Below are 16,711 nucleotides of genomic sequence, written 5' to 3' on the forward strand. Positions count from 1 at the left end.
GGTATGGCAAATCATGATATAGCATATCCTACATCCATTAAACCTAGTAGCCTTTATTAAAGCAAGCCTTGCTATGTCCCCATTAATACAGAATGAGATCTTAATGATCAGAATAACATGGTCCAATAAAAATCCAAGACATTTGTCAGACATGGGCTTTTTAATATATGAAACATATGGGCAGGCACTGTGGGACAGCAAGTTAAGAGCCGCTTCTTGTAATGTCTGCATCTCATATTGGAACACTGACTCAAGTCCTAGGTGCTCTGCTTCCAGTAGAGCTTCTTGCTAATACAACTGGAAAGGCAGCAGAGACAGCCCAACCACTTGGATCCTGCAACCCCTGCGGAAGAGCAGGATGCAGTTTCTGGCTCTTGGCATCAACCTGGCCCAGACCCAGCTGTTGCAGACATTTGGTGAATGAGTCAGCGGATGGATGATCTCTTTCTCTCTCTCTTTCTCTGCTCACTCTTCCTTTCAAATAGATAAGTGATTTTAAAAAAAGAAGAAATGTTTAGACTTGTTAATATCAAAAGATACATAATTTGAAAGTTCCCCGTAATATTTTTGCATATATGAACCTAATTCAAAAATTGATGGCTAAAGATAGGTGTTTGCAACTGAACTTGAACTGTGGTTATGCAACAAGGTGGAAGAATACACCATAGCGGGAGGGTTTGGGGAGGGGTGGGGAGAATCCCAGTACCTATGAAACTGTGTCACATAATACAATGTAATTAATGAATAAATTTTTAAAAAATTTTTTTAAAAAAAGAAGAAGAACTAGCAAATTTGGAAGCAATGAATTCACCCAATTTTCCCTAAACTTCAATCCTTCCTACCTTGAGCAACCATGTAGTTATTATTTTAAAAATAAAATTTATTTTAAAAATTCTAAAAATAAAAAAAGATAGGTGTTTGGCTTAGTAGGTAAGATTCTGATTAAGATATTTATGTCTAGGCTGGTATTTTGACATAATGGGTAAAAGGTGCTTCTCATAATTGGTCCGAGACACAGTTGCTCCACTTCTGATACAGTCTCCTGTTAATGTGTGTGGGACAACAGTTCTTGGATCCTTGTTCTCATATGCAAGAACTGTAAGAACCCCGAAGTTGCTGGTTTCAGACTGGCCCAACTCTAGCTACTACATCCAGTTGAGGAGTGAACTGGTGGATGGAATATTTATGTCCCTCTATGCCTCTCCCTTCTCTCTATAGCTCTGCCTTTCAAATAAATAAGAAAGTCTATTTAAAAAGATATTAGTTTCCCAGGCAATAATGCTTGAAATTGATACCTCACTCTGGTTTTCCTCATTCCAGCTAGGGGAGACTGTAGGATGAAGTGTTGGTAGCTCAAATAACTGGCTTTCTTCCTGTCATGAAAGAGACCTGGATTTCATTAGCTCCAGGCTTTGGTTCAGTCCTGAGGACTGAACCAGCTAGTGAGAGCTGTCTTTTTGACTCTCAAACACATAAGTAGAATTTAAAAACTCATTGTGTTCTTTGCCCTTGGAGTGCATGGACTGCATGGACTGGGACTGGGCTTCCCTACTTGCTGATGCTAGTGCAGTGAACAGCATGCCCCAGATGCACATGGGGGGCATGACAGCCAGCTCATCTAGGCCAGCAGAGGACAATGAGTGCCTTCTCAGAGGACGAAAAGCAGAACAGATTGGACAACTCTCCTGGCTTAGCTTTGCAACAGGTTATGGGGTCTGTAGTCATTGAGGCAGACCTGCTCAGCCAATAGGATTTGGAGATTTTCTCAACCCTAGTGCAATGAAGCAAACAATGTCTCTGAACTGTCAAAACTACTGAAGTAACACCCTTGAAACACTCTTCCCCATATCAGGGTCTCTATGGTCTCATCAAATGACCATCCCCCATCCCTGAGTGCTGGTGTAGTTTGATTGCAAGGAGTGGCTGGCCCTCCACTTCTTCACCTGCTGCAGATACAGGAGAAAAACTAGAGCCGAAACATCTATCCCACCTACCTTCTTCCATACCTCAACTTTCCTTACCCTAATCAGAGTCCCAAATGTGCATATATCCCTCTCAACTATGTAAACAATATTTTAAAAATTAAAAACAAACTTCATTGTGGTATGAGTGTTAGTGTCCTCTCAAAAATTCTAGACTGGAGCTTAAAACCCAATATGATTACATTAAGAAGTGAGAGATTGGGGAAACTGGGAACGTCTTCAGATCTCTACCCTCATGAATGACATGAGCACTCTCACAAGGAGAACAGATGGAGAGAACGTGAGAGGCCACACCTGCTGGTATCTTGTCTTAGATTTCTGGGTCTTCAGAACTGTTTGTCTTTTTCCACCCATTACCCAGTCTAAGATAGTGTCATTAGAGAAGCCCAAATCAATTAAGACACCTGCTTCAGTTGAACAGCTTATGAGTGAGATGTAGAGCAATGGCTAGATGGACTGAAAAATTAATAAAACCTGTCTTAGTCTATGTTGCATTGACATAAGAAAATATTTGAGGCTGAGCACTTTGAGAGAATTTAAGAGGTTCAGGGCTACCACACCAGTATCTCCCTAGTTCCAATGAGGTACTCAAAACACATGGCACCATGTGACAAAAGTGCATCTGGAACAGGTGAAAATCAGATGAGGAAGAGGGATTCATGGGACGTTCCAGCTCCATTATAACAACCCTTCTTTCCAGAAACTGGTGCCACAAAACCTGCTTAACTTCCACTCAATGGTAGTCACTCCCATGACCTATTCACCTTCCATTTGGTCCCTCTCGTAATAGCTCCATGACCTCAAAGCTGCCAAGCTGGAGGGCAAGCTCCTGATACTTGAGGCTAAGGGGGAGAAGCCATATCTGACCCACAGAAGTCTCTTGGAAAGATAGCTGGCTGGTAGTCATTAATATTACAGATTTATTTTTGTCTTTTGTTACAGCAAGCATAACTTTTATAATTTCAGCCAAGAGATGTAATTTTCATCAAAAGTTAACAGTATGATATATGTACCACTTCCTCCAGTTTTATTCATAATAGCATTAAAAACTCTAAAATTCCATCCATAGGGACAGAGCAAATAGATAGTAAGATATTTATCTTATTAATACTGTACAGACACAAAAGTGAGAATTTTTAATCCCAATTTATGTCTTATGCAGAATTTGAAGGCAATATCTTTAAACTGTTTTCCTTGGATAATAGCTGAGTTATATCTCTGGCATTGGGAATGCTTTTATAACATTCTGCCTGTCACCAGTTCTGAAAGGAATCCAGGCCAGAAATTAAGCCAATGCAAAGAAGGAAAAGAGTGAAAGACATTTCCCACAGTGACAATTCTGGAAGGATTTCGGTGCCAGTTTGAGGTACAGGACACATTCCAGTGCCCCTATGTACCTGGAGGATGCTGTGCTGGCAGGTGGGGAGTGGCAGCAATGTGCACGTCTATATTCCATCAGTGAATTTAGTACAAGTACCTGAATACAACTGGGTCAGCTACAAAGCTTGATCTCTTCCTAAGAAACCACCATTCCAAGTCAAAATGAGACAAGTTCAAGAATGAACTGTGAGAATATTTTACAATAAAAAAGAATGCTTTGCTTTTTCCTCCTGGGCTAGATAAAATCCCTGATTTCCAAATGTTTAATGTCCTCCAGGTGTTCAAAAAAGCTGGACAGCCTTGTGTTCGAAGCACTGGGCTGAATAACTAAGTGTAGCTAGAGTAAGAGCCAAGAAAAGCAGTCAGGAAACCAATATCTAAAGGCCCAGTGAAGGAGGAGATTTGTTAAAAATGATAATAATGAAAAATAAAGAAGGGAATGCCTAGAAAGCCAGAATAACTCAAGTAACAATGATTAAAAATTTATAAAATGAACTATTACAGGAGGATGGAGTAGCCAATAGCCACCGATGCTTTTGACCTATTGAATGAGATTATAGAACTAAGCACTTGTTCAGGGAGACTGGTCAAACAGCTGGGATAGTATTAAGAGAGGTTGTGTCTCTGAGGCCCAACCAAAGAGAGAACAGGTTACCTCTTCTAGGATGAAAACCAGAACTGCTCCTTATGACAGCTAGCCTCTGCCACACTGTGATTTTTGAATGGAGGTAAGACAATGTTTTCTTTAGTTTTAGCTTTACATCATATTCTGGGTCTATCTGAGGAGACATCTCCAGAATTACCACCTCTTGGGAGAGAGGGACCTGAGCGGCTTTGAAAGAGAATCCATATTCTGCTCAGCTTCTCCGTGGGTTCTTGACCAGGACAGTGATCCCTTTTAGGCACTCGAATGCTACATGGTGGTTTTCCTTCCTAGCATGGGAACATTGTTTAGTTATTGTGATTATTTTCTTAATGCCTGCCTTATGGAAATATTGTGAGTCCCAAGATGACTGAATACAACTTGTTTACTGTTCCTCTCATGATTTTCAAAGTGTCTGGCCCATAATAAAACACCACGCATTTCAACTTTGTACGTCTGTCAATGAATGAAAGACTTTCAAATTTTTTTCCTGAAATGGAACCTATTATGTGTAAAGTGCTATATCATGAAGAATTATATAGTGAAAAACAGAACAAATGTCCTATTCTATTCTGGTGAGATTTATAATCTGCTCCACCTATCATACGAATTTTTTAAAGATTTTATTTCATTTTTATTGGAAAGTCAGATATACAGAGAGGAGGAGAGACACAGGAAGATGCTCTGTCTGCTGATTCACTCCAAAAGTCACTGCCATGGCCAGAGCTGAGCCAATCTGAGGCCAGGAGTCCACAGCCTCCTCCAGGTCTCCCACCTGGGTGCAGGATCCCAAGACTTTGGGCCATCCTCCACTGCTTCTTCCGACCACAAGCAGCGAGCTGGATGAGAACTGGAGCCACCAGGATTAGAACCGGCACCCATATGGGATCCCAGGTGTACAAGGTGAAGACTTTAGCCACTAGGCTACCATGCTGAGCCCCCTATGATTTTTTTAAAGATTTATTTTTATTGGAAAGGCAGATTCACGGAGAGAAGGAGAGACACAGGGGAAAGATCTTTCACTTGCTAGTTTACTGCCCTAGTGGCCACAAAGGCCAGAGCTGAGTCAGCTTAATACTAGTTTGCTGATTGTTTTTAATCACAAAGTAAATGAGATATCACCATATATATTCTCTCTTTATATATATTTGTGCAAATATGATATTCCTTCTTTGACTAAATGCCTTATTAAAATTATTTTGATGTTGAACTATCTTTGCAAGTCTGGGATAAAATCACTTTTATATTTTATATCTTCAAAAATGTAATTGATTTAGTCATTTCTCTTCAACATTAATCAGCAAGTTTATAATTTCCTTTTCATGCAGTCATAATTAGTTCTAGAACAAAAATTACAGTTATAGTGATACAACATATTCTTTGTTTTATTAATTCTTCTAAAACGTGTTAGTTTCATCTGTGTTTTAATTTACTGATATCATTATAAAGGTTTATTTGTTCTATTTGCAAGTCAGAATGACAGACAGAGAGAGAGATCTTTCATCCGCTAGTTCATTCCACAAACTGCTGCAATGGCTAGAGCTGTGTGGTCTGAGTTTGGAGCCAGGAGCTTATTTCAGGTCTCCCATTGGGGTACAGGGACCCAAGGACTCATGCCATTAGCATGCCATTAGTAAAGCAGCCAGGACTCAAACTGATACCCATATGGGATGCTGGCACTGCAGGTGGAAGATCACCCTAGTACCCCACCTGCTGCCCCACAGACCTCATTTTTATAGAATAAATGAAACATACACTGATGGAAATAGAACAGTCTAATATTTAGACTTTGGACTTTTGTATTTCTTCTCCACATATATTCAACTCACACTGAGCAACTTTTTATAAATAGGATTATTACATTATGAAGTTGGCAAAAAGAAATTCACTATTTGTCATCTTTATTCTATAAATTTAGAATAATAAAATTGTGATAGAAAATTAAGTCTATGTATGTTCACATTTACTCAGATTTCATGCCAAGCCATGCTACCATGAAGTAGTCGAAAGGCAACTTCCTTAAGAGTGAACCTAACTGGGGCCTTGAGATACAGCATAAAAAGCTGCCACCTGTGGTGCTGGCAGCCCATATGAGCCCAAACAATCCACAGGGGAAACATAGAAGAAGCTCTTGGTTTCCATGGTCCAGTTTTGGTCATTGTGGCCATATGGGCAGTCAACCAGCAGATGGAGGAGCTCTCTCTCCTCTTTGAAATAAATAAATGAGTCTTCAAAAAAAATCAGAGCAGAATGAAATCAATTCCCTAACTAAAGAAAATGGTTGTATAAGAAAAAATATAATTCAAAGAGAAAAATAACTTTTAAAAATTTGGGTGTTTCTAGAGAGTTCCTTAATTATTTCCATTTAAATATTATTTAGAGTTACAGGATTTTAGATTTTTTCCCTACCAATATATTTCATGGGCACATTTTAATTGTTACTTTTATTTTTCCAGTACTGAATTACTTACAAATTGGCTAGAAGCAAAGCAAAAGACAAACAGCTAAACCACTTTTTGGTTGAAATAATAGGAAAGATTCTACTAATAAGGCATGGATTTTCAGAAGTTGTACAAAGAAATTGGTGGTGTAAAGTATTGTTGGAAGGTAAGTTCTTTCTCCCAAGGAATTTTCAAAAAATTAAGGAGTAAGGTCCTTCACAGACTGGTTTTCACAGAATGAACAGTTGCTGAGATTTTTCGCTCAGCAAGGTCCCTTCAGAAATGTTTTTACAAAAAGGTCCAGGCCTGAGCATCTGGCCTAGTGTTGTAGGGATGCAGGTTCTGTTGCTCATGTCCCTCATCAGAATGCTTGAGTTTGGCATATGCTTCTGACCCTTGACTCCAATTCCTGCTGGAAGCAGGAATAATACTGGAAGAAACTCAGTTCCTGAAACTAACATGCAAGATCTGGATGGTATTCCCAGCACCTGGCTTTGGTCCCTGCCCAGCCAGCTGGGCAATGAACCAGCAGAGGAGAGCTCACTCTTGTTCCATTTTCCCGCCCCTCAAACAAAACAAAACAAAACAAAACAACAACAACAACAACAACAACAACAAAAATATATATATATACACACACATATATAATTTAATTATATATAACTTAATTGTATGTATATAACTTCATTATATATGATTATAATTAAATCATCCCCATTTACAAATATGAGGTCTTTTCTTAATGTACTTTAGTATGATGAGCATGTTCTTGCTTGGAGATAATTTCTGCTGAAGCTTCCTAACTACCTTTTCCTGTGTTTGTTTATTTATTAGAAATAATCTGTCATTTATCCCCTGAGGTTCCCTTGTAACTTACACTAGTGCCTAGAATACACTTACATTAACTTCTGTTTAGTTCTTAGCTATGCTACTGGCATTCATGGCACCTGTTGATTTGGCCAAGGTAAAAACCACCTATGAACTTCAACTTGCCACAGAACATCACACTTCTACTCTAATTCAAAATATTTCAAATTCTCCATCAATTTTCCTCTTTTTCACTCCAAGAGTTTTATTTTAATTTATTCTCCAGTATTTATTTGAGGAGGAAAAAGTATGTTTCCATGTTGAACTATAAATAACACCATGTGCAACCACCTAAGACTTCTTCAGTTTTGGTGTTAGATGTTATATCGTTCAGCCAGAATTTAGACAAAACAGAAGCAGCATAAATATGAAAATTAAGCTTTGATGAAGAAACAGAAACCTGGGGAGACTCAAAATCTCACACACACAGGCACACTAAGTATTGAACTTCGGATTTGTATCTAGAATATTTGGTTGCTTCTATCAGATATCACAGTCTTGCCAGTCACATGATAGACAAAGATTTTCTGTCTGCCTCTTCATCACCCACCAAATACCTTTAAGAGCTGGGGCAGGGGTGATCCAAAGCCAGGAGTCCAGAACTCCATTTGGAGTTCTTGTGTGGGTGGCAGGGTCTCAATCACCTAAGCTATCACTGCTGCTTGCTAGGGACCCATTTGCTGGAACTGGCAGTGGAAATGTGGCTTGAACCAAGGCATTCTACCACGGGACACAAAACCCCAAGTAGCATGCTAATCATTGCTCCAAATGTCTGCCACCCTAACATAGGTATTAGAGTGGTTGAAGGACACTAACCATAACTAATGAGGCAAGCTGCGTTCACAGACTCTACTTTGAGATACTTACATTGTTTCTCAACCATCCTGTGAGTCAGATTCATCACTGGGTACTGGGAATACAAAAATGAAACTCACAGTTCTATAGGGATGACAGGTCAAATTTAACACACATTAGGAGCCTAATGAATTCAGTATGCTACATACACTGGTGGTGCCATGTGAGAACATTATGAAAACAGGAAGCTGAGATACCCAAGTTGGGTAGGAAAGTTCAAAAAGACTTTCTGAAGAGAAGTGGATGCTCTGGAGTAAGTCATGAGCTGGGGCCTTGAGGACATGACACACTGCCTCAGCAGGTAAACACACAGGCAACGGCACCATAAAATTTAAGGAGCTGAATCACAGGATGAAAGATGGAGATGATGTTGAAATAAAAAAAGACAATCAGGACTCAGACCTTGAAGGTCTTGAACAATGGCAAGGATTCTAACTTAGTTTCACAAGTGAATGGGAAGCCAGTTGAGTTATAAACAGGATAGACACATGAGGATGCATATATTTTAAGGAGATAATCCAGGTGGCAGGTTAGAAAGTTATTTGAAGTCCATTAGTCAAAATAAGCCAGGTGGTCCTTCACTAACAAATGATTCTCCAAATATCAGCAGCTTAATGGAATGAAGGATTATTTCTTAAGCATGTGAAGTCTGAAGCTTGCTGGGCAGTCTTTCCCATCTGGTAAGTAAGGATACCATCTGGAGTATGTGTTCTTACAGGCTATTGAAACAGAAGAGAAAGCGGGAGGATACTGCAAAATGTTTTTACACATTGGGGTGAGAAATAGCTTGCATCAATTTCCCCCAAATTTCATTGTCTACGGCCTGCCAGATGTCTCAGCTAACCGCGTGAGGCAAAAAAGCAATCAATGATTGTGTACCATAAAACTGAGCACTTCTGCCAGTTGTGTTTATCATAGGCTAAATATACCTTTATGCTTTTATTTTTCAGGTTGAGAAAAATCAGCTTATAAGCTTATTGATCTAGTAAACGTTTCTTAGCAGCTACTAGGCTCTATCATATGTCATGAGCATTATCACAATAATAAATAACATGATAAAGTTTTGTTAGCATTCCTTTCTGTGTAATTCTGCATTTGCTTTCCACTTACATAGTGACTTGTGTGAAGGGGAAAGAACATATTGATTGGAAAGTGTAACATGGGTCAGATTATGTGGGGTTTTATCATCCTTTGTAACGACTGTGTATGTAGCTTACACATAGGGTCTTCAGAGCAGTCAGTGTGAGACTTTTTTTTTTAGTGCAAATGTGTTTTCTTTTTTTTTTTAAACACACTTTTATTGCATTTCATTTTTTCAAAAATTAATTACATTGCATTATGTGATAGATTTTTTATGCACTGGGATTCCCCCCGCCCCTCCCCACACACTCCCCCCACGGCGGATTGCTCCACCTTGTTGCATTTCCATAGTTCAAAATTCAGTTGACATTCTTTCATTGGAGGTATTTACCAAGCATAAAGTCCAGCGTCTTATTGTCCTGGTAAGTTCAATGGTTTCTTGGTGAGACCATCTCTGGTCTGAAGGTAGAGCTGGCAGAGTATCATCCCAACCAATTAAAAGCCCCAACATAATATTTCCAACCATTTACAACATTGTGGCATTAATTGACATGGTATTGATTAACCAATATGTTAATAGGAAAATGCAGGTTCTCAACCACAACCTGTGACTTCTTCATAGATATTTCAGTTTTGGCTTATATTCAACCATGTTCTATACACCTTAAAATGGCTTAGATTGTTATTCAGCTGTCTCATGCCTATTTTTAGTATTTAGCAGTTTATAGCATTGGAGCATGTTTTTGCTGAACCTGGCTGTTTTTCAGGTGGCCTAACTCTATAATTCTAACAGGATATATGTCACAGTTTAGGTGAGCATGTTTAGGAGGGGTGTGCAGAGAAATCTTCCATACCCCAGTGAGGAGTAACTAATCTTTGTGTCCCACCCAGTGAGGTGTAAGTGCATCCCCGTTGGCCGTTTCCTGTCTGTTTCTAAGCTTTCCTTGTTCTCTGTCTATCTATTCTAGATTTTTTGTTTGTTTGTTTGTTCTGAGGGGTTTCTGGAGCGCTCCTGATGGTCATTAAGAGAGGGGGTGGGGACCCAAAATTGGAAGCAGGCAAGGACCAGAGAAAGCTTCTCTCCCTAGTCCCGAAGGAAGTTTATTGTTCTTCTGTTTCTGCGGATTGCTCAGGGATCCTGGCTGTCGCTCCAATGACCTTGGATTCTGCAAGGCAGGATTTGGGCTTTTTCCATCCCATGCAGTAGATCCAAATGGGGGTGGGTGACCTCAGAGTTCTTGGTCTCCGAAGGCACTCCATTTCCCGGTGGTCTCCTTGGCAGTAGGGATGTAGTCCTTGGTGCTCATACTGATAGTCCTTGGTGAGGATCTAGGAGTCTTCAGGGTTGGGATAAAAGCCTCCTCCTGTCCGCCTGCTCCACTCTGGGGACCCCTCCCTGCTCTATGCGCATGGCAGAAAGAGACTTTTCGAAAGGGTTGTTTCAGACATTCTAATGAGAACAAACTTAGATGGTAGGGAGAAAGCATGTATTTCCTTTAGGATGCTAAACTTTCACAGTAATCCAAGTGAGCAGTGATGGTGGCTTGCACCAGGATATAATTATATAGTTAGTGAAAAGTATTTAGATGTTTTGAAGTCAAAGTATTGAAGTTTGAAGATAAAATCATCAGAATTTGATGACAGGTCAGATATATGCAATCAGATGAAAAGGCCTGGAGCTTTAAGAATGATGTTGCAGTCAAGTGAGCCGTAATCACTTGATCATTCCTGGGCACCTGCAGAAGGCTCTGGGGAGAATTATAATCCTAAATCATTCATATCAGATGGTACTTCCTTTAGAATTTAAGAAGGGTGCTTACAGAAAAAAACAGCTATTTTTAAAATCTGAAGTTTAGCTTAAATATTTTCCATACTGATTAAGTTTGATATTAAAAAAATCTAGAGATCTACCTATCTAGAAAATAAAACTGGGGTGGGTGTTTTGTTGTAGGATTAAGCCTCTACTTGAGAAAGACAAATGTAATATCAGAGTGTATGGATTCAGACACTGCCTTAATCTCCACTGCAGTTCCCTGCTACTATAGACCCCGTGCAAGGGGTACAGTGAGGGAATAGGTAACATCTCAAGCATTCAGGTCCCTACCACTCATGCAGGAGACCCACATTGAGTTCCAGGTTGCCACTCCAGCCTGGCCCAGCAATAGCTATTTCAAGACATTGCGGGGTGTGAACCAGCAGAATGATATCTTTTTGTCTCTGTCTCTCAGTTCTGTAGCTCTTTTAAATAAAAGATACAAAAATAAACATTTTAAAAGATGTATAAAAGAAAAAAAATATTTAGTAACGTGAACTTCTTGTGTGAAAGCCACATTAGAAAATACTGTTATACTGCATTTATTTTTGATGGGGTACAATTCATTTACTTTTTCTTAGGGGTGTATTGATCTTATCAGAACCTCTGATGAGGCTGTCTGATAGAAATAAACAATTTTATGTGGCTATTATTATTATTATGATCCGCATCATCTTAGTAAGTCACTGAGTGTAGGACATATCCCTTTTGTCTTGACTTGTCCATTATGTGTGGATTAGTAGGCCAGGAACTGCCCACGTTTGTTTGGCTATATTTGGTCAGAATCTTCTAAGTTTTATTTTAATTGGATCTATATTTCTGGGCTTCCATGGAAGCTTTTGTGTTTTCCAATTGTAGAAAGAATCCTATGCTAGTTTAGCCAGAATATTTATCATCACCAATTTCTGACCACCTTTTAATATCCAATTTGATTTTCTTCTTTTTATCCTCCAGCTGTTATCTAATCATCCCAATCTTTCTTCACTAAGAATCCTGTAGGATCTGTGTAGTCAGAATCCCTCACTTACAGCTAATATCCTTTCTTACCGATTTCTACCCAGTGACACCTCTTCCCCCATCTTAGTTTCTCTACTATAAATTCCTGATTGTGCCTGTGTTATTTGGAGTTGAGCCCAATCTCCCTCTCCCTTATAAGACCCCATTTTCACGGTGCCCTATAGCAACTGCAGAATACTTCCATTTGAGTCGTCTACTTGACCTTTGTTTAACAAGTACTAGGAATATGCTTTCTCTTTATCCGAGGTAAACTAAAGCTATATTTTGATGACAGCAGGAAGCAAGGAAAGAACATTCTGAGCATAAACAGTAGGTTGCTTCAGTGCATGGATATAGAGGAGGATGATCAATTGTTGAAATTAGAGAACTTGGGATTTGTGAGGCAGACTGGTTTGGAATAAAAAAGGGCATGAAATGTAGGCTGATCACTGATTATGAGGTTATCAATGGGAACTTCTACTGTAGAATAAAAAAAATCTCTATTTTCTTTTTCAAGTCATATTTAAAAATAATGTTAAAAAACAGAATAATTGAAAAGGCCTTGTTAAGCATGTGAAGTATACAATAGACAAAGGAAAAACATTAGGAAGCCACATACTGGCTTAAGAGAGTGTAGTGAGAATTTAACACCTAGACAGTGAGGGGAACGAGGTGTCCGCACACATGGTCTCAAGTCTGCCAGTTACCACTTCTACCCTTCCCCTTGGCAATTCACTCCATGCCTTAAAAACTGATGACTCACTAGATATGCTTGAACATTATCATCTTCCTTAACTATACAATGTTGTAAGTAGTGAATTAATTTGAGAATATGAAAGTGTTATTTAACTGTGATGTCAAGGATGGAAATTCCCACACCTGTGATTAATATATATATGTATATAATGAACATTACTTCTCATTGGTTTTCATCCTAAATGTTTTTGAAATCCACATTGGAAACAGACAAGTAGAGAGTACAAAACACACACACACACACACACACACACACACACACACACACACAAATACACTTTTTCCTTACCGGGTCTATTAGTTGAGAGTAGAGTTCATGGCAATTGTCAAATATATATTTATATGTGGAATCCAAGCATGCTCTGACACAGTCCTTCACCACCATGCTGGCCTTCGGTGGACTCTGCAGCTCTAGAACCTGACAAACACACACATTTTAAAAGGCAACAATGGAACGTTGTGGCCCACTAAAAACAAGAAAAATAACATTCAATAAATACTTTTGGCCAGTTTTTCTGTACTCTAGATATGTTGCTAGAAATGTTTTTAATGTTTATTCGTTATTTTCATTTGTTTGAAAAATAGAGTGATGAGAGGAGAGAAGAGGTTTTTATCTCATGGTTAACATCCCAAAGATCCAGAGCAGGTCCAGGTCAAAGCTCATAGCTGGAAACTCTATCCAGGACTCCCATATGGCTTTTCAAAGCACTTTAACCATTATCTTCTACCTCAGAGAATGCATTAGTAGAAAATTGGGTTGAAAATGGAGTATTCAAGACCCAAACCAGCATTCCACTATGGGATGTGGCATCTTAAGCAAGACATGACCTGTGATGCCATAATGCCTGACTCTGGTAATATTTTAAATACAAAAAGAGATGTCCATCATTACTTCCAGATAAAACAGCTTATTTTAAACTATTCATAGCTGTAATTACTCAAATAAAAACACAATGCAATTCACTACATCATTCATTATTCAAAAAATATCACTTACCATACGCCACTTGATAGTGATATTGTAATGAATAAAAGAAACAAAATTCTCTTTTCCCATGGGCTTACATTTTAGCTTGTAATAAACTAGGCAAGTTAAACAGATAATTTTCTGATGCATTTTCAAAAGAAAACAGGAGGGGAATAGAAATTCTTTCAATAAAATAGAATTAAACTGATAACACATGAAGTTGGAGCAGTTTATGGCATAGGAAAAGGGAGAAATCCATATTGGCTTTGGCAAGAACCCCAGCTTTGACTAGAAGGGAAGAACTTGAGCCATTTCAGCAAGAGTAAAATTCAACAAGCTCTGATACTTTATGAGGTCCTTTCGTGTCGTGTCAAGGTAGGCTATTGATAAGGAAGACAGAGCAGATAATAGGAATAATGCAAAGAAATCAGTCATGAGAAGATGATGCTTACACCAAAGTGGTAGGACTGTAAGCTGAAAAACAAATCATAAATACAACCTAATAAGAAGAGGGCAGGCACTTGTTTCAGCAGTGAGAGGCTTCTTGCATGATAAAGGCACACAATTTCTTTCCACAAGAAGAAATCAAACTAATAAAAAATGGAAGCATACTCAAGTTTTTTCACAAAAGAGGAGATTCAGATAATAAATAAATTTGCTCAACATTATTTATTTATAGAGAAATAAAATTAGGACTATAGTAATGTACAACTTTACTCCTGCTAAAAGCATGACTCAGTATATACACAGACAAATGAATAGAAAAATACAAAAAGAATCACTACAAGATACAGAAAAACTAAAACTCTCATACATTGCTACTGGCTATGCTCATGTAATTAAGCTATACATTGATATTTATAAGTTTTACTTGTAATAATTCAAAGTTAAATACCTATTAAGTAGGGACTATGTGAGCAATACACAATACATATAAAACAAAGAATTACTATTCTGTATTTAAAAAATATGAAGCTGGAGCTGGCATGTAGTTGGTGGCATAGCAGGTACCACCTGAGACAGTGGCATCCCAAGTGAATGCCAGTTTGTGTCTCAGCTGCTCCACTTTAGATCCAGTTCCCTGTTAATGGCCTTGGAAAAGCAGCAGTAGGAAACAACCCAAGTATGAGGGTCCTTGCTCCCTATTATTAGGTTGGACAGAGCAGGATGGACTCTACCACCCTACCAAAGTCATGATGACACCCCTATTCAGGAATGTTTGGGATGCAGAATCACCCTAACCTTGTCTGCTCATAATGTCAACACCTGCCATGATGCTGCATACACATCATATACATGCGCAAATCAAGGAGCTGCTGCCTTTTCCAGCCTCATTGCCTAAATTGTATAAAAGTCCAATGCTGCATGCCCTGGGCAGCCATTTTCCTCATATGGTCACCCAGCCACATGGATGTGGTCCTGAGCAGTCTCCCACCCGGAAGCAGTCTGTCAGACTCTCTGCCTGATTAGTGAAACTCTGCATGAATCACAGTCTCTCACTCACCCTGAATGACCTCTGAACCTTACACCTAGGCAGAAGACTGGAAAGAACTTGGGACTCTTGGTTTAGGCCTGGCCCAGCCATAGCCATTGCAGTCATCTAGGTAATGAAGCAATGGACAGAAAATCTCTCTCTTTTTTTCTCACTCTCCTTGTCTCTTCTCACCCTCTCTTTCTCTTTCCTTCTCCTTCTCCCTCTTCAATTTCAAATAAGTAAATAAATACATCCTTTAAAATAAGAGTGAATCTTTGAGAACACTCCACAAAATGGAGGGATTCCCAATGCATTGTGTGACACATGTACCACTGTCTCATTGAAGTACTGTTCTGGCAGAGGGAAACCCGTAAGTGGAGAACATCAGTGGTTGCTAGGGTGTAGGAGATGGTGGGTGATGAAGGGCAGTACCAGGGACTCATGCAGGCTGTGGATCTGTGCTATGTCTGATCGTAGCAGTAATTCTGCAAAGACACTCTTATGGAAACTAACATAAGTGTACCACCAACGGAGCTGCTTTCATTGTTTGAAAAGGGAACAAAAGACAATAGGAGGAGGAAATGTGTTTAAAACATAATGAGAGGAAAGAAATTGAAAACATCTAGATAACTATTTTGAGATGTTTAGCTACTGAGAGAAAAGAGAACCTGGGGTGGTAGCTACCGGATAAAGTGAATCAAGCAATACTTTAAAAATAGGAATTAATAGCATGTTGAGTACTGAGAAGCATGCGGTAGCGGAGGGAAATTGATAATGTAGAAGAGTAGGGAAGGCTGTCGAGGTGAAATCAATGGTACAGGTCAAAGAAGTGACCTTCCCTAGGACTAATAAAAAGAAGGCCCAGAGCAGACACAGATGCTCATAGCTGCCACGCCGAGTGGGTGGTAGGAACATGTAATTGGAACCTGAGGATGCCCTCTAGCTTTCCCTTCTGTTCAGTGCAAGAGGGAGCAAAGTTATCATAAGTTGGGCATTGGGACTGTGCTTTCTGAGCCTCATAAAGCTTGTGAGAGAGACCTGGCAGATATGTAGGGTGGAGCTATGACTCCCTACGTCACACCCACTCATCCCCTTGGCCCTCAGTGCCAACAGTAGACATCCGTTAGTCAACTTTACTGCTTTCTGGTTGAGTTTCTTGCTGTTATTCTCTACACTCTGCTCTAGAAGCAACTGTGGTAAATCAGATTTGATGGAAGTTCTCCTCATCTCAGAGGCCCAAATCAACCTTACTTCAAACTAAACAATATTAATTAAATTTAAGGATCTCAGTTGCTATTGACATACTATTGTTTTATTTTCTCTCTCTTACATTATAAGATACTGTATTTTTAATGCTTCTGGGGAAAAAATCTGGGCAACTGACAAGATAAATATAAATATTTCATTTTTGGTTTCTTAGTTGTCTTTCCATCTGGTAAGCTTTTGAGTTATATCAG

The 16,711-nt window shown here is 39.1% G+C and overlaps 1 protein-coding gene across 2 annotated transcripts in view; it reads right to left on the bottom strand.

Annotated features, from left to right (window-relative positions):
* Positions 1-16,711, bottom strand: part of UNC13C (unc-13 homolog C) — a 577,988-nt gene that overhangs the window by 244,878 nt on the left and 316,399 nt on the right. For both annotated transcript variants that reach the window (XM_004578069.4, XM_036495361.2), the window contains one exon: positions 13,103-13,231. In XM_004578069.4, the coding sequence (XP_004578126.2) occupies positions 13,103-13,231 (129 nt within the window). The remainder of the gene's footprint in view (positions 1-13,102; positions 13,232-16,711) is intronic.

Source organism: Ochotona princeps, chromosome 6 (assembly GCF_030435755.1).
Source record: "Ochotona princeps isolate mOchPri1 chromosome 6, mOchPri1.hap1, whole genome shotgun sequence".
Taxonomy (NCBI): domain Eukaryota; kingdom Metazoa; phylum Chordata; class Mammalia; order Lagomorpha; family Ochotonidae; genus Ochotona; species Ochotona princeps.